This window comes from Lissotriton vulgaris, chromosome 5 (genome assembly GCF_964263255.1).
Source record: "Lissotriton vulgaris chromosome 5, aLisVul1.2, whole genome shotgun sequence".
Classification (NCBI taxonomy): Eukaryota; Metazoa; Chordata; class Amphibia; order Caudata; family Salamandridae; genus Lissotriton; species Lissotriton vulgaris.
The window spans coordinates 1,948,055,080-1,948,081,571 of NC_141693.1; the positions used below are offsets into that span (position 1 = coordinate 1,948,055,080).

The 26,492-nt window shown below is 50.3% G+C and overlaps 1 protein-coding gene across 1 annotated transcript in view; it reads left to right on the forward strand.

Annotated features, from left to right (window-relative positions):
• The window catches only part of PRRC2A (proline rich coiled-coil 2A), a 1,005,169-nt gene that overhangs the window by 860,110 nt on the left and 118,567 nt on the right, over positions 1-26,492 (forward strand). The window contains exons 17-19 of the mRNA XM_086919885.1: positions 5,548-5,636; positions 5,922-6,153; positions 6,575-6,673. Coding sequence (XP_086776011.1) covers positions 5,548-5,636; positions 5,922-6,153; positions 6,575-6,673 — 420 coding nt within the window. The remainder of the gene's footprint in view (positions 1-5,547; positions 5,637-5,921; positions 6,154-6,574; positions 6,674-26,492) is intronic.

Here is a 26,492-nt window from a genome sequence, read left to right on the forward strand (position 1 = left end):
ATTCTCTCCCTGCAGTCTTGCCTCGCTTGGACAAAAAGAATTAGGCACCAAATACCTCACCTGCATGCCTTATAGGACACTCTAAAACTGATTCAGTCGTCACCCAAGCAGCTCAGAGACGGGCCAGGAATCCCTCTTCAATGGTAACTGCTGTACCAGACAGGGATGGCAGGCATCTGGATTCCATTGGCAAGAAGGTCTCCACTATGGCGGCAACCACGGTTCGTGCTGCAAACTCCCTAGCAATATTAGGGAGATACGACACGCAAATGTGGTCGACATCTCTCCATATATTGAAATGCTACCAGAGCCTGAAAGATCCAAAGCTAGGAAAATCTTGCACAAAGGGGAGTGTACTTCTGCGGAAATAATCGACACAGCATTAGATGTGGCATCTACAGGTTTCAGGCAGTTAGCGGGCGCAGCAGTGCTAACAAGGCAGGATTGGCTGAAGTCAACATCCTTTCGCCAAGAGGTCCAAGCTAAAATCATCAACATGCTGTATGATCGGGAGTTTATCTTTGGCCAGCATGTCGACGAGGCCCTGCAGGCAATAAAAAATGACATAGAACCGGCAAGATCACTGGGTAGCCTTCAGGTTCGTAAGTCGTCCTTTCGTGGTGCCAAAGTACGTGGGTCCTTCTCCAATAGAGGGGGCTACAATTAGCAAAAATCGTACCAAGCCTCTCAAAGTAACCAGAGGTATCAACCATACAAACAACAGACGTACTTACAGCGACGTAACAACTACTCGCAATCCAAGAGGAGGTCCTCCTATAGTGGGCGGGATTCCTCCAAGAAACAATTAGATATGCCACCTGCCACCATCTCTGCCCGTTCCCCAGTCAAAAGTTGGAGGAAAAATATCCCATTTCTACTCGAACTGGTCCAAGATTACTACAGACAAGTGGGTCCTAGATATAGTGGCCAGAGGCCACACTTTGGAATTCATCAAAAACCCTCCAAATTCTCCTCCCAAGGGCCCACCTCCTGCTCATCTCAAGGAGCTGTTCTCCCAAATAGATTTAATGGTTTGGAAAGGAGCAATCGAAAAGGTCCCTCAATTGCAAAGAGGGGCGGGATTCTACTCAAGATTCTTCCTCATACGCAAGAAGACAGGGGAACGGCGCCACCATCCTCGACCTGCGAGCCCTCAACAAATACCTGAAAGAATTGTCCTTCCGGATGTTAACGCTTCAAAAAATCCTCCAGCTTCGTTCGGTAGGGGATCACATGGCCACCCCCGACCTTCAAGATGCTTATTTTCATGTGCCGATCCTCCCCTGGCGCAGAAAGTTCTTACGGTTCAGAGTGACTGGCAGGGATTTTCAGTTCAGTCATTCCCTTTGGACTACGGTCAGCATCCCGTGTGTTCACAAAGGTGCTAGCTCCGGTGTCTGCACACCTTCGCTTGGAAGGCGTTCAAATGTTCCCTTACTTGGACGACTGCCTTATCAAGGCGAATTCCTTATCAGAGGCAAACACACACGTCCAAAGATGTCTATCGCTGTTCCAGTCTCTTGGTTTTTCCATCATCTTCATCAAATCTCATCTAATTCCGTTACAAAGGAAGGCCTTCTTGGGGGCCACACTGGACGCCCTACTCACGCAGGCTTTCGTCTCAAGAGAGAGGCAACACAAGATCCGAAAATTAGCTCGCCTGCTGCAAGAAAAAGAGTGTTTCAGAATGTTCAAATCTTTTCTGGGTATGATTTCATCCTGCATCACGTTGATACCAAATTGCCGTCTCAGAATGAGGCCTTTGCAGGAAGAACTAAACCTCCAATGGTTGCAGGTTTCAGGGTCGTTCGACATCATTCTCATAACGCCTCGAATGCAAAAAGCCTTGCTTTGGTGGACTCAGATGAAGAACGTTCAAGAGGTATGTACATTCCTGTGGGAAGTACCAAATTTCACAATCACAACGGACACTTCCCTCGAAGGATGGGGGGGGCACACCTTCAGGGAATGACAGTCAACGGAAAGTGGAATGTGCAACAAAGGAAATTACACATCAACCTTCTGGAGTTGCGAGCCATTTTCTTGGCTCTGAAGTCCTTTCGAACCATCATACGAGGGATGTTCAGTGCTGATTCGGACAGACAACACGACAAGTATGCACTACCTAAACAAACAGGGCGGTACAAGGTCGGTCCTTCTCTCTCAGCAAGCCCAGGAGATCTGGGACTGGGCACTGCGTCATGGGATCACTCTCTCAGCTGTCCATGTTCCAGGGGTGTTCAATGTTCTAGCGTTTTTTCTCAGCAGATCTCAAATGTCCAACTATGAGTGGGAAATTCATCAACCAACATTGGATCGAGTTTTCCGGAAATGGGGCTGTTCCGAGCTGGACCTGTTTGCGACCTGCCAGAACCGCAAATGCCCATACTTCGCAAGGTGGCTTCCCCACAGGGACTCGTGCGGGATTGCGCTTTCCATGAACTGGTCACAAATATATGCCTACGCCTTTCCTCAGTTTCCACTGATTCCCAGAGTCATCTCCAAGATGAAAAAGCAGCCTTGTCACCTCATTCTCATCGCCCCCAGTTGGCCTCACCAATACTGGTTCACCGAGCTTCTCCTCCTTTCGGAGTGCGATCCCATTAAGTTTCCACCAATACCGAACCTTCGGTCCATTCAAGAGGGTCAGATCTGTCACCCGGACCCAGCATCCTTGAAATTAGCAGCATGGCTCCTCAACACCTTAAATTTGCATACTTGGATATCCCTGCCGAGTGTAAAGAAGTTTTAGCCAATGCTAGAGTACCTGCCACAATCAAGACATACAAACTCAAATGGAACAGATTCTGTACTTGGTGTCAATCTGCCAATTTACATCGCATTCATGTCAAGCCAGAACAGATTTTACAGTTCTTTCTTCAAATGGCAAAGTCTGGATTATCTCATTCCACATTGAAGGTGTTTTTGACAGCTATCTCAAGATTCCGTCAGGATGGTTCTAACTCTCTCTACTCTACTAGAGTTATTCAACACTTTTATAAAGGGCTGTTTCGTATGTTTCCCCCTATTCGGGGTCCACCTCCATCTTGATATTTGAATGTGGTGCTCGCTCATCTCATGCAACACCCCTTTGAAGCTATTCATAAAGTGGACCTTAAGTTCCTTTCTTGAAAGGTATCTCTGCTACTGGCACTGACATCAGCAAGAAGGGTCAGCAACATTCAAGCATTCACGATTAAGTCTCCTTTTATGCAATTCACATCTAATTCAGTGATGCTTCGTACCATTCCCAGCTTCATGCCTAAGGTTCCTACGGATTTTCACCTTAATGAACCGGTAATTCTGAAAACATTTTTTCCAAATCCTCAAACAGCGGCAGAAAGAGCTTTGCATTCCCTTGATATCAGGAGATGTCTCAAGTTCTATCTGCAACGAACTGCTACAATTCGAAAATCAGATCATCTTTTCGTAGCGTGTGGAAAACTACGTCAAGGTTACTCTGTATCCAAACAGACCATAGCTCGTTGGATGTCCTCGACGATTAGTCTGTGTCATCAACAGGCGGGAAGGCCTCTACGCACCACGCCGAGAGCACATTCTACGAGACCGATCTCCTCATCCACCGCTCTCCATGCTGGTGTGCCTCTCCATCAGATCTGTAGAGCGGCAACCTGATCCAGCAGACACACATTTACCAAACATTACTGTTTGGACACTGCAAGTGATGCAGATAAGTCAGTGGGACGAGCAGTTCTCCGCAATCTTTTTCAATAAGGTGAGCCTCTGTTCTCCCTCCTCCACTATGCTCTTTTTAGATGCTTATTCATAGATTGTTTTTATATCTTACCCAGTATGCATATGTAAACACTATTGTATTTATATACGTTTAAGATTTTATTCATGATGCATTATTATGCATATGTACATGTATACTGTGATACTACGAGCGTCTAACGAGCATTATGGTTTGTACTGCTATCTACTCTGATTCAGGCATGTGAATCTATGAAAGACCCCAATACTGGAGAAGAACAATAGTTAGTTACCTGTAATCTGTGGTTCTTCAGTATTGGTGTCTTTCATAGATTCACATGCACCCGCCCACCTCCTCTCAGAGGATCCTTAGGTTATGATGTTGGCTTCACTCCTGTGCGAGAAAATCTGAGAGCCTGAGCCTCTGGGGAGAACATTCTGGTGGGTGCTGTCGAATGATTGGCTGCAGTTTGGACTATACAAAATCAGTCATGAGTGTGGAAGATTTTACTCTTGTAGCTTAGGGCTACTTTACTACCAGGCTGTTTATTACTAAGGTTTATTGGTTATTATTTGCATATTATTGCTTTTTTGTGTACCGTGGGACTCCCACTCCGACAACGGGGAATGATTCAGGCATGTGAATCTATGAAAGACACCAATACTGGAGAACCACAGATTACAGGTAAGTAACTATTGTTCTTCACTTTGAACTTCTACATTGACTGCACCAAAGAGCATTGCATGGATGATCAGCTCTTTGTAAGGATACTCTGCAGCAAAGAATGGAACGCGGTGCAGCATTCAAGGTGGCTAGTTCTCTTTATCACAAACTGTGTCCTGGCCATGAAGCAACCCCCAGAAGGGCCTGCTCTTTCCACAAAGCACATATACTATACCCGCATTGAGTAGAAGGGGTGCCTGTGCTAGATATCTGCCAAGCCACAAAATGAATGTCATTGTATGCGTTTAGGATGCACAACTTCATGACAGACTGGTTGGTCCCACTGGATGACCACTTTGACTGTAAAACTTTGAGTCCCCTCATCTGACCCGCTCTATCTTCTGGAAAGTACTGCTTTGGTATCTATTCTAGAGGTGAGGAATCCGCATGTAGAAGGTTCCATCAGAACAGCAAGTTACTTGCTTGCAGTAACACACTCTCTGATGGAAACCGCTAGGTCTGTGGGAGCGGAATGAGAAATATCGGTAAACTGCCTTCAGCCTGTAGGGATTGCGTCACTGCGTCACTGCTGGGGCAGTATGGATTCAATGTGATGCCTCACAGCGCCCGCTATCAATGTGTTGTTGCATTGCTTAGGAATTCTCCATTTCCACTCTTGTTGTCAAAGGAATGTTTCTATAGGTGAGTAATCTGTAGTTTTATAGAATAGACACCAGAAGGAGTGTTACTGAAGGTAAGTAACTTGCTCATTGCGTCTGATCGGTGTAAGGCATTTCTTTGCTTTCTTATTGTCATATTCTATATAAATTCCAGCATTATTCGGCATTATTGACATGCACTTCATACTAAGTCACTGAAAGTATGCAACTTCATCTTTCATTTGAGCAGCAACACATATTGTTTAGAAAACATTATCAGTCTACCTATAGTGCTTTTGTATTAATTGTACCACAAACAGGAGACAAGTTGTGGCCGCAATCTTGAACAATAAGGCAGGTCAAATAAATGAGATTTCTGTTTATTAAAACAAAAGGACTAGACAGTCTGCTCGCCTCATGGTTATTTGGTTTATCCCGTTGTAATTTATGGATTAAGTTAGCTTCTTTGCAACACTTATAGATTTTTTTTTTGTTTTGTTATTGATTCAGGTTGCCACAGCGCCATCGGAGTCACAGCATCACATGTCGAGTGTAAGTCCAGGATTTCGCCCTGGTACACCATCTCTACATCCCTACAGGTGATGATTGCTAAGTATCTGTTTCACAGTGTGGATGGTTGAGACTTGTTTAAATGTTGCTTGTTTGAACCTACTTGAGCCCGCAGAATAAATATAAATATTGTGTGCACTGTATATTTACAAATTCTTTCCGGGGTGGTACTCCGGGGTCAGATGATTTGTTTTTTGTAACATCTCAAATTGGGCAGCTTGAATAGAATTTTGTGCAAATGAAACAGAAAAAGCAATGTTTTTTTATGTTGCATTCGTGGTTGTAATTGTTTTAAGTTCTTGCCCTTGTTTCAGTAGGTCTCAGCAGCTGTATCTGCAGCCCAACACTGGTGCCACTTCCACGGTCATGCATGGCTCCCCCATGCTTTCTGGAGTAGCAATTAAAGGTCAATATATGGAGTTCTCAGCCATGCAGGCAGCAGAGCTTAGCAAACTGCAGGCTGGGCTCTTGTACCAAGCCCCATCGTTTATTTACAACACTCCATACTGCAGCTCCCAAATGGCAAATGATCAGCAGATAGTACAGGTAAGTAAACTGTCAGTGATACAGTAAGTCTAGACCTATGTGACAGCAATCTGTGTAAATAAATTGGCCTATGTAATTCATTCTCAAAAAAGTGCCCTCTGTGGGTTAATCCTGCTGACTGTAGACTAATGGTGTTTTACTTAAACACCAGACACATTGACTTGTAGCAGTTAGTTCACAGTTTGAACATCTTCCAGGCAGTCACTGTGACTAGCAAGCTTCATTTAACTATGAAAATTCCTGACTGTTGTTGAATGAATCAAAAAGTGTGAAGACCTTTCAGAATTCACATTTAAGAAATATACTGAAAATTGATCACTTTGTACTGCTTTTCTCACCACTTTTGAGTCCATGCTTGGTGATCTGACGTTAGATTTCACTTGAAAAAATAATGGTCAGTCTTTTCTTTTTTGTACTGTAGGTCAGGCAGGACATGACTCCGCCGTCTGATTACTACTCCCCTCCATTGCAGCAACCCACCCAAAGTAACTACATTAGTGCTCCTGGACCCACCCAACAGGCAAGTATACCATTTTTACTTCAACGTAGTAGACACTACTCCGCTCATAGGTTGCTTAGGACATCAAGACTCACTTACTGTTGCTCTTACTGATGAATACTAATGAGATTGCACAACATATTAATCCCCAACACAATATAATCCAAACTGATTGTTACAGAGAAATATTGTGTTCGAGGCATATCCAAGTTTCCACACACCGATCTCCACACTGATGCCTATTATTGGATGCACCCTCCTCGCTACATGCCACAGCTAGTTACAGCAGACTGGCTTGCTGATCCAGTGCCTTTGAACGGTGTGATATATTAGCCTGCCAGCACACGGACAACACCAGCCACCACCATTACTGGCACTGTGGATGCATGGCACCAGATAACTAAATTATTGGATTTACCTATTCTTTATTCCCCACAGCTTCTATTGTCGTTCCACCCTGGTCTATCGCTGTTATAGGAAAAGGGATTTCATGGTCTATGTAAACGAGCTCACATAACCAACTAGGGGGGACTTTTTCCATGCTGGGACATTCCGCTCCATGGAACATCTTTTTCAGGGAGTGAAAACTACACCTTTAGATATATTCCTTTATGTACGTCTTAGGTAGGGGATGCTGTTTATCCTTCCTTATTTCCCTCAGGAACCAGCATACCTCTCCCCCCATTCCCCCCCCTCCCCCGCCCCACACTGCACCTAATGTTCGGTTCCACAGATCAGAAACATCTTGTGTCAGAATTATACACCAGTATACGAGCAAACTGAGCAGGGATAACCAGTCGGTCTCGTACACATTGGGGGGGGAGATCTGGGGCGAGAAATTACTGATGAGTAATGGCAATACTGTTTACAAACGGCGCAAATGTTGGCCAGCTGCAGACTACGAATAATACATTATAAATATTTGCATAGGTTGTATTATACACGGGTGAAGAAATAGCGGTTCCATTTGGCTGTTGCAGATAGATGTGACAGGTGCAGACAGCCAAGGCAGGGTTCCTTCATCTAGCCTGGGAATGTCCGAAAATACATGAATATTGGGAGCATGTACTAACAGCACTAGCTAACATGACTGACAGCGTGTTAGAGAGAGACCCTATGCTCACATTACTGGGATATACGGCACAGATACCTACCACACACAGGAAATTCCTAGCTATATCACTTCTATTGGCTAAACGGAGGGTGGCATGTAGATGGGGTAGGGGTCGTTCCCTGAAATTCAAGGAGTGGATGACAGACTTAATCTATTGCCAGGAGCTAAATACCACGTATGCCGAGTTTCTACCCAGTGCGTCCAAGCCCAGAGATATTTGGGGACCTCTTAAGTAGTACCTCCTTTTGCACAGCGTCGACGAATCAGGTATCGCATCACATGATAACACATGAATCCCTACTGCCATATGTCCATGGACTAAATATTGTGGTTTTTGAATGTATAGTGGCCCTTAGACGTTCCGAACATGATACTGTTATTCTTATTGTGACTATTCCTAGCTTTATGTTGTGCATATCAATTGTATGATTTCACCTGACAAGCTGTAAAAGGACATTTGCTGGGAGGGAATGTTATATCTGAATGCTGATACACTGTGACAATGTTGAATATGATCTATTGTGATATTCACTGAAACTTGAAAAATAAAGTATTAAAAAAAAAATAAAAGTTGGGGGCAGTCAAATTTCTCAGTACCTTTGACTTAACTGCAGGGTACTGGCAGATTGGCATCGCCCCTGGAGCAAAAGGCAAAACAGTATTCTCCACCCCTGATGGGCACTATCAGTTTATTGCAATGCCTTTCTGGTTAAAGAATGCCCCTGCCACCTTCCAGAGGTTGGTTAATGAAGTCCTGACTGGGTTGGAGCCCTTTAGTGAAGCTTATCTTGATGATATTGCTGTCTTTAGCTCCACCTGGCAGGATCACCTGATCCACATTGGGAAGGTTTTACAAGCCCTGTAATCTGCAGGACTAACTATCAAGGCATCCAAATGCCAGATAGGTCAAGGCACTGTGGTGTACTTGGGCCACCTTGTTGGTGGAGGCAGGTACAGCCCTTAAAGCCCAAGATCCAGAGTATCATGGAATGAGCAGCTCCAATATCCCAGACTCAAGTCGGGGCATTCCTTGGCTTGACTGGATACTACAGGAGGTTTGTGAAGGGATATGGATCCCTTGTGACTCGCCTCACAGAACTGACCTCCAAGAAAATGCCCAAGAAAGTAAACTGGACTGTTAGCTGCCAAAAGGCTTTTGACACCCTAAAAGAAGCAATGTGCTCAGCACCAATTCTAAAAGCACCAGACTACTCCAAGCAGTTCATAGTACAAACTGATGCCTCTGAGCTAAGGATAGGAGCGGTCCTATCCCAGATCAATGAGGAAGGCCAAGACTAACCTGTTGCTTTTATAAGCAGGAGGCTACTCCCCAGAGAGCAGCGTTGGAGTGCCATTGAGAGAGGCCCTTGCTGTGGTTTGGTCCCTGAAGAAGTTGAGGCCCTACTTGTTTGGAACTCACTTCCTAGTTCAAACTGACCACAGATCTCTCAGATGGCTAATGCAGATGAAAGGGGAAAATCCAGAACTACTAAGATGGTCCATCTCCCTACAGGGAATGGTCTTTGAAGTGGAACACCGACCATGGACTGCCAATGCAGATGGACTTTCCAGGTTCTTCCACTTAGTCAATGAAGACTCCCTAGGGCAAGGTTAGTCTAATCACCTTTCGTTTTGGGGTTTGAGTAGGAAAGTGTCATCTTTCCTGCATTGGTATGCCCCACATTTTGCTGAACTGCTGATGTGCTTTGACTGAGTGTGACCTGTGCTCCTGCCAACCGGGTGCCCAGGTCCTGTTCCTTGTGTTAAAACTGTGTTGAAACTAAAACCCAATTGGCATCTCTGGCCAACTGTCAGCCCTTAGTAACTGGTACCCTAGGTACGGTGACCAGAGAAGACCCCTAAGAGCTGTAGCACTTATTGTGCCACCCTTAGGGGCCCTGTACCCTGACACCCACACACTGCCTTGGCAGGCTAAGTGTCGAAGTATAGAACTAAACAAAGAGTCGACATGCACACAAACCTGTGTGCCATGCCCTCAAGCTCACTGCCCTGGCATCCCTCAGTCACCCCTCTAGCGCTGGGTGCCCTATGCCAGTGGTGTGGGCACAGGTGCATGACCCATGTGCCCCTACAGTACCCAGGGCCATTCCTGGGCACTGTAAGTGCAGTGCAGCCATTAAGAGTATATGGTGATGGGAGGTCGTCATTACGAACTCCACAGTACCATGATGGCTTCACTGAAGACTGAGAAGTTTGATATCCAACTTCTCAGCACATTAAACCCGCACTAATGCCAGTGTGTGATTTAATGTAAAATGCATGACAGTGGGCATCTTAGAGATGCCCCCTGTGAGAAGTTGGCCTGCTATATGATGCTCACTAGTTCTAGTGATCACATTGTATCAGTCCAAACAACCCTTATGGTGATTGGTTGAAAGTCAACCTTATAGACCAGCTATCCTAGTAGCGTGGACAAAAGCAGTCTTTAGGCTAAACTCTGAATGGCATGTGAAGCCAGCTGTTTTACCAGATATAACCCCTTGAATACCAAGTGAAAGGACACCACACAGGTTGTTATGAAAATAAACAGATATTTATTAACTAACATACACCTCTGAACTCTTTATGAGGTCAGAGGGCTAAGCACATGACAATACTTGAAAGGAAATACGCGTTTGCACAGTATTTACAAGAACGCCTGAGGGGCGCAACAAACCATATACTAAATAAATGGAATGCGAAAGTCAATCAAAGGAATGGAGCTGTCCAGAGGCTGTAGGATCGCTGGGACAACGCTATACTAACTGGAAGTAAGTAATAGGAGGCCCACGGAACGCGTGTGCAGAGTGTGAACTCGCACGCGAGATGCGTACAATCGTCTATGGACAGTACAGTTTAAAGAAAAGGCGAGTACGGACGTCCCTGACTAGGTAGAACTGAAACGACAATGGAACTGGACACTAGGATAGTGAAGCTACCCCTGAGCACCGAAATGCTCGTGTTACCTCACCCACAGGCTGCGGGTGCATAGGTGCCAAGTCGTGTCGGGTTCCGGCGTTGAAGTCTATGGAGCCTGGAGGAAAAGATGCTGCAGGCGGTCAGGAGGAAGATGTACGGTGCAATCCAAGGGTGGATTGGTGAAGAGAAGAACCTGAAAGCAGAGGGGACAATGTTCAAAGTCACTAGCCAGTGACTGGAGTGGAACCCGAAGTGGAACCAGATGTCGTCGTCGCGATCAGGTGAAGGTGGACGCTTGTCTCTGCTGCCACTTGGACCAGGTGGTGTCTTCGACGACCAGGATGGAGGCACGAGCTGTCCCACGCAGGCTCTCGCTGTCGGCGGTGTCGTCTCCGGATTCGGGTTCAACAGGCCTTGGCAAAGGCAACCCACATGGTGAGTGGAAACGGCGTCTGGAGTGCACCAGGAGGGTCCGGGGTGCTTCTCTTTTGGAAGGGAGCAAGGGCCAGTCTGGAGCAACCAGACCAGCAGCAAAGTTGTCGGTGTTCGTCGTCTAGGAGGTCACAAGCCAGCCGGCAAGTGACCAGACAACGCGTCGAGCAGCAAACAGGCAGAAGGGCCCCACGCAGATCTCGTGGATGCTGGAGGGCTGATCTTTGATGCAGGAGCTGCTCGGGGTTGGGACTTCTCAGTCCCCAAAGCACTTGAACGAGGAGGCCTCGGAAGTCGTGCTGGAGCGAAGTGCTGCTTCTTTCAAGATGGCCGGTCCCACGTGTCTCGTCGCACCCACGGGTCTCAGCTCGGCTGCAGATGTGGGTTGAGGTCAGAGAGGTCTGGGAATCCGGGTCTCGTCGGGCTCTGAAGTCTGGATCCTGTGCAGGAAGACAACAAAGGGAAGTCGCCGTACGCTGATGGTGCCTGCAGATGCAGGGTGGAAACTCCTTGCCCACAAGGGAGATTCCTTCTGTCTTCTGTGGAGCAGAACGTCGAGGTCCAGAGTTTCTTCTTGTGAAGTTGATCAGGATAATCTAATTTGGGAAGGGTGCCCGCTCCTACCTTTATCCTAAGAAAATGGGCTGGCACGCAACTAGGTCCTGCCCATGGGTTGGACCAGGAGGGGGGTGGTTACACCCCTCTCCTTTGTCCGGTCTCTCCCCAGCTCAGGGGCTGGGTTGGCCCTGGAACTGGTTTGAGCCGGCATATGCACAGTGAGCACCGGGGTGCCACTTGCAGTCACCTTCCTCTCAGCCCTGCCTACCTGGGATACACAAAATCCTGTCTGGGATGGTGCTGGCACCGCCCCTGACAGGAAACCCTTTGTCAGACCCTTCCTCGCTGGAAGGACTCCCAGCAGCAGGAGGTCAGACTTGTGTCTGTGGTGGTAGCATCCATTTTGTGATGCTGAGGCTCGAGTTAACTTTAACCGGGGTTCGCAGTTACATACATGTCGTGTCCCTCTAGAAGGGTGGAATGCTAACCCCGTCGCCAGAATTGGCGAGGGGTTAGTATTCTAATTCGTATGACACCTTACTCGACATGTTTTGATAATGCTATGCCAAAGTTAGCATTTGACCTGAAACCTAACCAACTCCCATTGTCCTGACTTTGTGGCTACCGAGGCTGCCACCACCAGACATGTTTCTGGACCCCTGGGTAAACAGTGCACTTCCTAGGACGAGGTGCCAAGCCTCCTCCCCCAGGATGGGCAGGGGAAGCTTCAAAGGCATGCCGCCTTTGTGAGCTTCTCCAGGCCACTTGCTGTACTCAGCAACTGGCCCCCACCGGTTCGGACCCTCTCTCTGGCGGGAAGAACGGTGGGAAACCCTAAGTGAGGAAAAAGGGTGTGCCAGCCTATGCCAACCCCACTCTTCAGGTGGGAGAGGCGAGGTGAAGCACAACTCCAGGCTCCGGCCATCTTGAAGATGAGGAGCCCTGCCCAATCACAGCTAGGCTCCTGCCCCATCACAGCTAGGCTCCTGCCCCCCTCACACTGGACAGGGACCCATTGGTCCCTGCCCTTGCCATACCTGCACCTGAACCTTCCTTCCTCAGATCCCGATTTGCAACAACAAGAAGACCAAGAAACCCGAAGACCTGCCATTCAGCTGCTAAGAAAAGGACGACACCCACTGACTTGGCCCCAGAACTCTACAGGGCTGTTGATCCTTGAACCTGGTCCTGCGAAACTTCGGCGTCTCCAGCGGACAGCAACCTCGACAACCCCGGAGGACCTGCATGCCTTGTACCTGCCAAAGGACTGGTACTCCCACGAGCAGTGGTTCTGCTCCAATAGCAATGCCCCTGGTGCCAGCCAGGAACCGCAAATCCAGCCCACTCTGCACCGCCAAGCTCAGCCTGTGCCTGAGTAACCCAAGGCCACGAGGACGTCCCCCCGGCGACTGGGACCCGAAGTTCAGTGCCCAAAGACCCTCCTCGAAGACCCAGACGACGCCTGCAGCCTCAGAACCATGGACCCCTCCAACCGCGACCAGCTGAGGGTAAGATTTCCCGACACCAAAAGGCACCCCCTGTACCCTCCTTTGGGATACCTACCTCTTTTCCAAGATCCCTACTTACCTCTCAAGGTGATGGTCCCACCTAAAGAATCTCCTTCCCTGAGCCTGCAGCCTTTGTTCACCTTTTTACTTTCCCATTGGCTAACATTGAGCACCCGACGGCTCAAAAGCTCCATGCACCCAGCCGCCCGAGTGCTGCTGGAAGTGCAACTTCCACCCTACTCTACTTCCCCACTTGCCCTGAGTAAGTGACCGGGAGCCCAGCTCCCACAGCGCGTGGCCTGCTTGCAGGCACCAACCGAAGGCCCCCTACCCTCTATTGGATTGCATTGGGCCTACTCTCTCTGCACTCGGCTGCCCCTGTGCCGCTGAGGGTACAACTACTGTACCTTTCGACCCTGGGAGACCCCAGAGTCTATGCCCAGAACCTTAACTCCACCAGTCGAGTACTTACCTAAAAGCCGATAACTCACTGTTCGAGGCATGTGGGCTGCTGAATTCATATCTGTGCATAGATCGCCGCCTAGTGTTGGGTCCGGATGATTGCACATTGTTGTCCTGGAAGAGTCTTCGAAGTATCACGAGATAGGTGGCTCCTCCCCTGGACTACAGTGCGCATGGGCATCCTCTCCAGATTGTTTTTTTCCGCCATTGGGTTTGGATGTACTTTTGTTGACTCAAGTTCGGAATCGGTATAAAACACTTTTCGCAAGGCCAAAAGGCCTTCGGGGCGTCGGTATTGTCTCGTTCGGTGCCTGTACTTAATCCAGTTCTTTGAACAGGACGTCGAAGGCCGTTTGCCTTTTCGACACCAAAGGGCCAAACTACGACGACGATGGAACGGAGCCCGTTCAAGAGGTGCCCCGTCTGCAACTCCAAATACCCTCACATTGATGTGCACCCATTGTGCAATAAATGTTTATTCCCGGACCACGACGAGGCCAGCTGTATGGCCTGTTCAAAGTTTCGGTCGAAGAAGACGCTTCGACTTCGACGCGCCGCACGACAGTCGGCGCAGAAAGCGGCGCCTGACCCGGAGAACATCTTCGATGACGATGAAGACGTTGATGAAGGGGATCCTGACCAGCAGTCGGACCTTGCGTTGGAGCAAGACTCTAACTTCGGTGTGGACGACGATGAAGACTACGTCCATGATCTATAGACTCGCGTCAAGGCCCGGATAAGAATACTTCCAAGGAGCCATCGGTCGATCCACAGAAATCAAAACCAAAACCAACAGAGGCGAAAACGAAACCGAAACTGTTAAAAACAGTCCAACGGACTCCTGGACTCCAGTCAAGTCTAAAAGTGTCATCGACCCCTCGGGGTCACAAGGGGGCGTCGGCCCGAAGAGCGGGACGCCGAAGCCAGTCTCTACGGTCAAGCACGTCACTCTGACACCGTCGACGTCCAAACATGGCGACACTGGCAAAGCACTACAGGCTAAAAAGACTGTCAATCCCGAAGCTTACGGCCTCCAAGCCAATGTTGAGCAAGGCCCTCGAGTCGAAGACCAAACCCAACCCGAAATAACATATTGCGTTGAAGCCCAAGGCCGTACCTGCTGCGCACCATGAGCTCGAGTCGACGCAAGGCCTCAAGCAAGCTGGTGATCCAACGAAGCCGATCGGATCGAAGACAACGTCTATCTCAAAACAGGTCGGTTCGTCTTCAGTGATTCCTCCACCAATTAAATACGGACTGCCCCCGACCGCTCGACCCAAAGCGTTCGAGCCACAAAAAAGCACCAAAACATCCAAAAAGGTGTTGGGACTTTCCAGGTCTCAGTCCATTCCGGAGGAGGTGGTGTTCCAGGCACCCACGTATGATAATCAGTCAAAGCTCTTCATCGACTCGGATTCTGGCAGGCTCACCATTCATTAACGGAAAATCGCTCCAGAACATCCCTTGGAGTCATACAGGATCCCTCTCAAAAGAAAAAGGGATTCTGCCACCTCACCTGTTCTTTATGAACCTGTGGAATCATAAACCCTGCACTATGCCTATTCTCCCACACGCACCAACGAGGATGTGGGGGAAGGTTACAATGAGGATGAATTTACTTATCCTGCTGACACGTATCAGGAGGAACCTCAACCCTGGACTGACCCCGTCGACCCTGATGAGCCACACACTACGCCTGACACTCAGTCCTATAATGTCAAAACATCGCCTGCTGAAGACACGGCGGCGTTTAATGCTTTAATTGAAAGGGCGGCAATTAACCATGACGTGGAAATGCACGCTGGCCCAGTGGAGGACTTTGTGTTCAATACTTTCTCTCACCTCAGAAAGATCAGTAAAGACATTGCCTATGCTAAAGGGTGTCCTGAAACATGCTACTGACATTTTCAAGGAGACCACAAGGGCCAGGGTTGTCAACCCAAGGATTGAAAGAAAATATCGGCCTGCGCCTGTGGACCCTACGTACATCAAGGGCCAGCTCCCATTGGACTCCCAAGTAGTGGCTAATGCTCGCAATAGAGCAAACTCTCAGACAAGTGGTGATGCTCCTCCTCCGGACAAAGAATCCAAAATCTTAGAAGCTTCTGGCAAACGTGTAACTGCTCAAGCGGCTAATATTTGGAGGATCTCAAATACCCACGCCCTATTAGCCAGATACGATAGGGCCCACTACGACACGTTAGAGCAGCTAATGCAACACCTGCCTGATGTTTATAAGGAGGGAGTGGAAATGCAGAATCTGAAAGAAACACGTTAGTATTAGATTCCTTACCTTAGAATATCCCCAGGCGTCAGTCTGGATCCGGAAACTTTTGCGTAGCAGTACCCCTGCGCGTCGGTAGGCGTCGTCTGCAGGCGTCCCCTGCGGCTCCGCGTCCGTCGTCGGCCTCGTGCGCCGTGATGACGTCGCTGGAGTATATAGACGCCGCCTCCGCGCACTGACGTCAGTTCTTCTTTTTTCCGCGCCAGATCCGAAGAGCAGTACTCTGATCTTTGACCAAGTTTTTTGATCTTTTTTGATCTCTGAATCTTCTACGGTGCCGGTAGGATGCCCGGTTTTAAGAACTTAAGAAGTTAAACTTAAGAGGGCCCCGGCGCCGCCGACGGCTCCGATCCCGGCGCCGCAGGGGCCCTCGAGGTTGACGCCGGTTGGTCAACCGGCCTCTCCGGCGCCGATTCCATCGGGGCAACCCCTGGCGCCGGTTCCCCGGCTCCGGGCGGCGCCGTCCCCATTCCCTCTCCGAATCCGGACGCGGAGTCGGACCGGCGTCGATCGACGCCGGGCTCGACGCCGATGGGGCCTGTGAACCCTGAGGAGCCGGTCTACCTTGTTGACTCAGAGTATGGTGAGGATGTAGAATACGGAGAGGGGTCTGAGGACCCTCTGACACGCGAGTGTCAGTATGACATGGACTGGACAGGTGACTTGGGTGACTCCAGTGGTCTGGATGACTCCCCCAACCCTGGCTTTGTCTCGCCTCCTACCGTGGCTACGGAGGAGGGGGCTGCCTATTCAGTGGTGTTGATGAGGGCTGCCAAGGCCTTACACCTTGAGCTCCCCGTCGCGGCCGTGAGGACTAACATCCTCACTGAGGTCCTCAAACCGCAGTCATGCCCACAGGAGCCACTGCTGCCGTTTAACGAGGCCTTAACGGACGTTCTTTTGGGCACGTGGTCCAGGCCCGCTTCAGGTTCGCCTGTTGATAGGAACGTGGCCAGAGGCCACCGTCCATGTGCGGACGACCCCAAGTTTCTTTCCACCCACACCACCCCTGAGAGTATGGTGATCCAGGCCTCCACCTCCCAGACCGCATTCCCGTCGGCCCCGCCCGACAGGGAATCCAAGAGGTACGACCAGTATGGCAAAAAGGTCTTCTCGTCTCTGAGTCTGGGACTGCGGTCTTGCAACACCGCGTGCCTCTTGGGCCGTTACACCCATTCTCTGTGGGACACGGTCGCGGACCTGCTGCCTGAATGCCCCCCGGAGGTACGGGCTAAGCTCGGCAAGGCTATGATTGAAGGCCGAGACGCAGCAAGATATTTCATCAGGTGTGGTCTTGATACGACCGACTCGCTGGGCAGAGCGATGTCCACGACGGTGGCGATTCGTCGCCATTCCTGGCTGAGATCCACCAACTTCTCGGCTGATGTCCAGAATGCATTGATGGACATGCCGTTTGATGGCAGTCGCCTGTTTGGCGACAAAGCGGACCACGCGCTGGAGCGCTTGAAGGTCTCCAGGGTCACGGCCAAGTCCTTAGGTCTCTCGACCCAGCGCCAGCAAACGGGTCCGTTTCGCTCCTTTCGTGGCCAAGGAAGGGGCGGTCCCACACGTGCTGCCAGCCACGCGCCGCAACAGACTTATCAACGCGGTGGCGGCCGTGGTGGCGGTCGGGGACAGCGGCGAAGTCAGGCCACACCTCCCCCCGCAGCATCTGCCACTAAATCCTCCTAGTCAGAGCTTTCAGGCCCATGTGACACCGGTGGGAGGCAGGGTTCGCCATCACCTCTCCCACTGGCGCACAATAACATCGGACAGGTGGGTGCTCCAGCTCGTCCGAAGGGGCTACTCCCTCCCCTTCGAGACAACTCCTCCAGCCATGTCACCGCAGAACCACCGTGTGTCGGGGGACCACTTGGCACTTCTGAGGGAGGAAGTTACGGCCCTCAGGGGGCCATCGAGCGCGTTCCTGGGCCAGAAGTAGGTCATGGTTGCTATTCCCACTACTTTCTGGTACCCAAGAAGGACAAAGGGGGCCTACGTCCTATCTTGGATCTAAGTCAACGGCTTCCTCCGGAAGGAGAAGTTCAAGATGTTGACTTTAGCTCAGGTCTTGGCTGCTCTAGACCCGCGAGACTGGATGGTAGCGTTGGACTTGCAGGATGCGAATTTTCACATCCCCGTCCTGCCGGCCCACCGGCGTTACCTGCGGTTCACGGTAGGCCTCGAGCATTTTCAGTTTATCGTGCTCCCCTTCGGCCTTACCAGGCCCCACGGGTGTTCACCAAGGTGATGGCGGTGGTCGCAGCTCATCTGCGCAGATTGGTGGTTTCAGTCTTCCCCTATCTAGACGACTGGTTGTTGAAGGCGGGCTCGCCCCAGACAGTCGTCCACCACCTTCAGATGACGGCAGACCTCCTGCACGAGCTGGGGTTCTCCATCAATGTGCCGAAATCACACCTGTGTCCCTCTCAAAAGCTCCTTTTCATCGGAGCGGTTCTCGACTCAGCACAGTTTCGGGTCTATCCTCCGGAACGGCGAGTCCAGAATATACAGGCTTTGATTCCCATCTTTCAGCCGTTATCCCGGGTTTCGGTCAGGTTGACGCTGCGGCTGCTGGTGCTGATGGCTTCCTGCATCCTTCTGGTGCATCACGCCCGGTGGCGGATGCGGGCTCTGCAGTGGGACCTGAAGTTTCAGTGGGCCCAGCATCAGGGCAACCTGTCCGACCATGTCTTGATCTCAGAGGGCACTGCAAGACAACTGCAGTGGTGGCTTACGGACCGCGATTGGGTCAGAGGCAGATCCCTCTCCCTTCCCCAACCGGAGCACGTTGTTGTGACGGACCCGTCCCTCCAGGGCTGGGGAGGCCACTTGGGAGAGGCAGAGATCAGAGGCATCTGGTCTCAGGCGGAGTCCCGGCTCCATATAAACCTGCTGGAGCTGCGGGCGATTCGTTTGGCACTGAAAGCGTTCCTCCCCTTTGTCAACGGGAGTGTTGTGCAGGTGTTCACGGACAACACCACCGCCGTGTGGTACTGCAACAAACAGGGCGGGGTGGGGTCGTGGACCCTTTGCCAGTAGGCTCTGCGCCTCTGGCAATGGCTGGAACGTCAGGGCGTGACTCTGACGGTTCAACACCTGGCAGGTTCTCTGAACGCCAGGGCGGACGAACTCAGCCGTCGGTGCTCGATGGATCACGAATGGCGTCTGAACTCTGACGTGGCACAAGGCATCTTTCGGCAATGGGGAGAGCCTTGGTTAGATCTATTCGCCACAGAAGAGAACGCGCAATGTCATCAGTTCTGTGCGTTGGAGTTTCCTTTCGGCGCGAGTGGAGTTGCGGTCTGTTATACGCCTTTCCGCCTATACCACTTCTGCCCAGAGTGCTGAAGAAGATCAGGCGCGACCGGGCCCAAGTCATCCTTGTGGCTCCGGACTGGGCTCGAAGGTACTGGTATCCCGAGCTACTCAGCATGTCAGTTGGTCCCCCGATCCGCCTGCCCCTTCAGGAGGACCTTCTGTCGCAGCAACAGGGGACGGTCCTCCACCCGAACCTGTCCAGCCTCCACCTCCATGCGTGGAGATTGAGCGGCGGCAGTTGAGGCCATTTGACGTGCCTCCTGAAGTTTGTGATGTGATTCTGGCAGCCAGGCGTTCCTCCACGAAATCGGTATACGCCTGTCGGTGGAACAAGTTTGTGGCATGGTTCACAGCAAAGGCTGTGGATCCTCTCTCTGCCCCTCTTTCTGAGGTTCTTCTCTTACTTCTTTCTCTTGCCCAGCAGGGCTCTGCTCTGGGCACTATCAAGGGCTACCTTTCTGCCCTTTCAGCCTTTCTGAGGCTGCCTGATCAACCTTCTTTGTTCAAGTCCCCCATTGTAACGAGATTCTTGAAGGGCATCATACACATGTATCCACCTGTTCCGTTTGTGATGCCTCAGTGGGACTTGAACCTGGTTCTAACATTCTTGATGTGTGCTCCCTTTGAGCCGCTTCATTCTTGTCCTCTCCGTCTCCTGACTTTAAAGACGGCCTTCCTGGTTGCCATCACCTCTGCCAGGAGGGTGAGTGAGCTCCAGGCTCTTTCTGTCAAACCTCCTTTCATGTCCATTCATCCAGATAAGGTGGTTCTGAGAACTAGGCCTTCTTTCCTGCACAAAGTTGTCTCTGCTTTTCACTTCGGGCAGTCCATCACCCTCCCTTCCTTCTTCCTGCCTCCGCATCCTTCAAAGGATGAAGAGCGGCTCCATCGTCTGGACCCAAAACGTGCGCTTTCATTTTATATGGATCGCACACGCCAGTTCCGGGTGGATGACCAACTGTTTGTTGGCTACGTGGGTGCGAAGAAGGGACGGGCGGTACATAAACTGACCATCTCTCGGTGGGTCGTTCTGTGCATCAAAGCGTGCTACTCCTTGGCTCGGAAGGAGCCTCCTGTTGGGCTGAGGGCCCATTCCACTCGGGCCACGGCGGCTACTACTGCCCTGGGCCGGGGAGTCCCCTTGCAGGACATTTGCCAGGCGGCTACGTGGGCCTCGCTGCACACCTTTGCGAGGCACTACTGCCTGGACAGTCAAGTCCGGAGGGATGGCTTCTTTGGCCGTTCTGTCCTCCAGGACTTTCTGGTATAGGAATGTATTGGTTCGCAGACCCACCACCGGGGTTGGTATTGCTGGGGTATCTATTCTAAGGTAAGGAATCTAATACTAAAGTGTTTCTTTCAGATGAACAAGTGACTTACCTTCGGTAACGATATATCTGTAAGAAACATTAGTTAGTATTAGATTACTTACCGACCCACCCATCCTCCCCGTTCTGCGAACTGATACCTAGGGTTAAGGACATCCCTTTCAGGGCCCTAGTTTCAAATGGCACCAGTGTTGGTTCTCACATGGCTCTGCGTGTTCTGGCGCGGAAAAGCTGTGTGCAAAGAACTGACGTCAGCCCGCGGAGGCGGCGTCTATATACTCCAGCGACGTCATCACGACGCCGACGACGGACGCGGAGCCGCAGGGGACGCCTGCAGACGACGCCTACCGACGCGCAGGGGTACTGCTACGCCAAAGTTTCCGGATCCAGACTGACGCCTGGGGATATTCTAAGGTAAGGAATCTAATACTAACTAATGTTTCTTACAGATATATCGTTACCGAAGGTAAGTAACTTGTTCTACAGGAAGGAAAGTTGATTTCAAATGCATCCATCAAGTGTGCACTCTATGCCGCAGACACAGCAGCTAGGGCCATCAACAATAGTGTAATGCTGAGACGTCATGCCTGGCTCCGCATCTCTGGTTTCAAACCAGAGATCCAAACAACGTTGCTCAATCAGCCAGTTAACCCTGACTTTCTTTTTGGTCCTGATGTAGACACGACCCTTGAAAAGATTAAAAAAGACACTGAGACAGCAAAATCCATGGGGGCTCTACAGTCACAACAGTTCAGGGGTGGTTCCTTTCGTCGCTCCGGTAACAGGGGAGCCTCTAGAGGTCAAGCATCGCAGCAAGCCCAATACAACAAGGGGACCACGCAGACCACCTATAACAAAAATAACAGGGGTGGATATCGTGGGAACAGCACCAAAGGCAGAGGACGTGGAAATAATGATGCCAGATCCTCCGCCACCAATAAACAGTGACGCCTTGTCACTGCCCCCAGACCATATAACACCGGTCGGGGGAAGACTCCAGCAGTTCCTGCCAGTCTGGGAAGGCATTACCACAGACAGGTGGGTGAGACAACTTATACAATACGGCTATTGTCTAGAACTGACCTCCACTTCACCCAACATACCCCCAAGGCACCGTCCTATGTCCGCAGAGCACATGCACTTATTGCAGCAAGAAGTACTCTGCATGCTGCAAAAAGGGCCATAGAACTCGTGCCTTTAGAACAGCAAGGTACAGGGGTGTACTCACTGTACTTCTTAATCCCAAAGAAGGACGGGTCTCTCCGGCCCATTTTAGACCTCAGACCACTGAACCAGTTCATCTTGTCAGAACATTTTCACATGCTGACTTTACAACAAGTTCTGCCATTGCTCAGTCAGGGGGACTTCCTAGCAACCCTAGACCTGAAGTATGCATATGTTCGAGGCATATGGGCTGTTGAATTCATATCTGTGCACAGATCGCTGCCTAGTGTTGGGTCGGGATGATGGCACATTTTTGTCCTGGAAGAGTCTTCGAAGTATCACGAGATAGGTGGCTCCTCCCCTGGACTACAGTGCGCATGGGCATCCTCTCCATCCTCCGATTGTTTTTTTCCGCCATTGGGTTTGGATTTACTTTCTTGACTCAAGTTCGGAATCAACATAACACTCTTTGCGCAAGGCCAAAAGGCCTTCGGGGCGTCGGTATTGTCTCGTTCAGTGCCTATACTTCATCCAGTTCCTCGAACAGGACATCAAAGGCCGTTTGCCTTCTCGACACCAGGCCCCAACTTCGAAAACGATGGAACGGAGCCCGTTCAAGAGATGCCCCGTCTGCAACTCTAAGTACCCCCACATTGATGTGCACCCAGTTGGCAATAAATGTTTATCCCCGGACCACGACGAGGCCAGCTGTATGGCCTGTTCAAAGTTCCGGTCGAAGAAGACGCTTCGAGTTCGACGCGCCGCGCGACAGTCGGCGCAAAAAGCGACGCCTGACCCGGAGAACATCTTCGAAGCCGGTGACGATGAAGGCGTCGATGAAGAGGTTCCTGACCAGCAGTCAGACCCCGAGTCGGAGCGAGATTCTACCTTCGGTATGGACGACGATGAAGACTACATCCATGAAGAAGACGTCGTCGAGGTAGGAGACGACGCTGAGGCCATCGGAGCCGTCGATGACGACTCGAGCGATGAGCAAGGCCCACCCACAATCGTGGGGCCTAATATTGACACTGTACTCTCTAAGGCTCAGGTCGAGGCATCGCCGGAAGGCCTTAGCCAAGATCCTAAGTTACATTCTATAGCTCGCTTCAAGGCCCGGCTAAGAATACGTCTACGGAGCCATCGGTCGATCTACCAAAATCGAAACCGAAACCAACAGAGGAAAAATCGAAACCGAAACTGGTTAAAGCAGTCCTCGGATCGACGCCCTCGAGCTCCTTGGCTCCAGTCAAGTCTACTAATGTCATCGACCCTTCGGGGCCACAAGGCGGCGCCGACCCCAAGAGCGGTGCGCCGAAGCCAGTCTCGACGGTCAAGCACGTCAGCCTGACGCCGTCGACGTCTAAACATGGCGCCCCTGCCAAAGGTCTCCAGGCTAAAAAGACTGTTGAACCGACGCGTGCAGCCTCAAAGACTCTATTCAGTAAGGCCCTCGAGTCGAAGACCAAACCCGACCCGAAGGAGCATGTCGCGTCGAAGACCAAGACCGGACCTGCTGCGCACCATCAGCTCGAGTCGACGCAAGGCCGCAAGCATGCTGGTGATACATCGAAGCCAGTTCGTCTCCGGTGCCTCCACCACCAATTAAATATGGACTGCCCCCGACCGCTCGACCCAAAATGCACGAGCCACAAAGGAGCGCTGAACCCTCCAAAAAGGTATCGGGACCTCCTAAATTTCAGTCCATTCCAGAGGAGGTAATGTTCCAGGCACCCTCGTACCACAATCAGTCGAAGCTCTACATCGACTCGGATTCTCGCAGACTCACCATTCACAAAAGGAAAATCGCACCAGAACATCCTTTGGAGTCATATAAAATCCCCCTAAAAAAGAAAAAGGACTCTGCAACATCACTGTTCTCTTTGAACATGTTCAGTCCTATACACAACATGGTGCCGATTCTCCCACACGCAGCGACGAGGAAGTGGGAGATGATTATAGTCATATGGGATTCATTTACAATACTGACGCTGATCAAGGGGAGTCGCACACTAGACTGACCCTGCTGACCCCCACACTATGCCCGACACTCAGTCTTATAGTGTCAAAACATCGCCTACTGAAGACACGGTGGCTTTTAATGCCTTAATTGAAAGAGCAGCCCTCAACCATGATGTTGACATGCATGCAGAGCCAGTGAAGGAGGACTTTCTCTTTGATACTTTCTCCACCTCAGAAAGATCGGTAAAAACACTGCCTATGCTAAAGGGTGTCCTCAAACATGCTCTGACATTTTCAAGGAACCCACAAAAGTAAGGGTTATAAACCTAAGGATTGAAAGAAAGTATAGGCCTGCGCCTGTGGACCCTATGTACATCAAGGGCCAACTCCCATTGGACTCCCTAGTAGTGGCTAATGCTCGCAAGAGAGCAAACTCTAAAACAAGTGGTGATGCTCCTCCTCCAGACAAAGAATCCAAAATCTTAGAGGCTTCTGGTAAATGGGTGGCAGCTCAAGCGGCTAATATTTGGAGGATCTCAAATACACAGGCCCTATTTGACCGGTCGTGCATACAACTCTCTGCATTGGTGGAACACACAAAACCTTTGCTGGGGACGACCGTTCCAAGAGCCTGTCCCACAAATAGTGCTGACAACGGATGCATCCCTCTAGGGCTGGGGAGCGCATGTCCTCCATTATACCGTGCAGGGACTATGGACTACGCAGCAGCAAAAGATGCATATCAATCTGTTGGAGCTGATGGCAATCTTCATGGCGATGAAGGCATTCAAATTGCACCTGTGCAACAAAGTCGTGCTGATCCGGACGGACAACATGACTGCAATGTATTACATCCCGAAGCAGGGAGGCACACACTCTCCACTACTATCTCATCTAGCCCAGAGCATGTGGAAGTGGGCTATCCAGAGGAACATGTTCCTCATGGCAGAACATCTCCCAGGCAAGGACAACCAGATGGCGGACCTGCTCAGCAGGCACAGCCATCAGATGCACGAGTGGGAGATACACCCCTCGGTGCTCCAACCATATTTCCAGCAGTGGGGTCAACCAGAGAGCGACCTATTCGCCACACAGGAAAATGCAAAATGCCAAACCTTCGCCGCCAGGTTCCCACACCCGCAGTCTCAGGGCAATGCGATATGGAGCAACTGGTCAGGCAGATTTGCGTACGCTTTTCCTCCAGCACCGCTCATACCGCTAGTGACACACAAACTGCGACAACACTCCATGACGCTCATCCTGGTTGCTCCGACGTGGGCAAGGCAGGCGTGGTACACCACGTTCCTAGAACTTTCAGTGGTGCCTCACCAACGACTGCGCCTCACTTCCAGTCTCCTCACTCAGGGCCATGGAGACATTCAGCACCCAGATCCGCAACAGTTGAGCCTTACAATATGGCTCCTAGTTTGGCTACCTCAACTTGCCCCCTGACTGTATGAACATCATCAAGGATGCAAGAAGACCGACAACTAGGGCATGCTACGCGGCCAAATGGAAACGATTTGTCATTTACTGTTCCAATAATGACATAAATCCGCTGGATGCGTCCATGCAAAACATTATCTGTTATTTGCCACACCTATACAGATGCAATCTGGCATACAGTTCCATCAGGATACATTTGGCTGCAATGGCAGCTTATCTTCAAGACAGACAGCATCTTTCTCTTTTCACGGTGCCAGCCATTAAAGCTTTAAGGAGGGACTCGAGAGTGATTCCTCCCAGACACCTCCTTCTCCTGTCTGGAATCTCAACGTGGTTCTCACCAGATTAATGGGACCACCCTTTGAACCTCTTTACTCTTGTGAGATACAGTTTCTAACATGGAAAGTGGCCTTTCTAGTGGCAATCACATCGCTAAGAAGAGTTAGTGAGCTTCAAGCACTAACTATTCAAGAGCCTTTCATGCAGGTTCATGCTAATAGGGTAGGGCTGCGTACCAACCCCACTTTCATGCCTAAGGGGGTGTCACAGTTCCACATTAACCAAACAATAGAGCTACCCGTTTTCTTCCCAAATCCTGATTCAGTGGCAGAACGAGCACTGCACACATTGGATGTTAAAAGAGCTCTCCTGTATTATGTTCACAGGACAAAGGATTTCAGGAAAACTAAGCAACTGTTTGTTGCCTTCTCCCCACAACACAAAGGCAACCCCATTTCCAAAGCAGGTAAAGCCAGATGGATTGTTCAGTGCATACAGATCTGTTATCAAAAAGCTAAACGCACATTAACAGTTCCCCCAAGAGCGCATTCCACACGCAAGTTAGGGGCATCCATGGCTTTCCTAGGTAACATTCCCCTAGAGGATATATGTGAGCAGCCACATGGTCCACCATACATACATTTACAAAACACTACTGTGTAGATGTACACTCTAAACAGCAAGCTGCTGTAGGACAGGCTGTTCTCAAAACTCTTTTTCAGACTGCTGTAGCTGGCACGGGCTGTGAGAAGTTGGCCTGATATGTAGTGCTCACTATTCTAGTGATCACTGTGTTTCATTCCAAACGACCCTTATTGATGATTTGTTGTAAGTCAACCTTTTAGACCAGCTATCCTAGTAGCATGGACAAGAGCAGTCTTTAGGCTAAACTCTAGAGGGCGTGTTAAGCCAGCTGTTATACCATCACATATACCCCTTGAACACCAAGTGAAAGGACACCACACAAGTTGTTATGAAAATAAAAGTATATTTATTTAGGACACAACAGCCCTGGACTCTTTATGAGGACAGCGCGCTAAGCGCAATACAAAGCTCCTAAAGA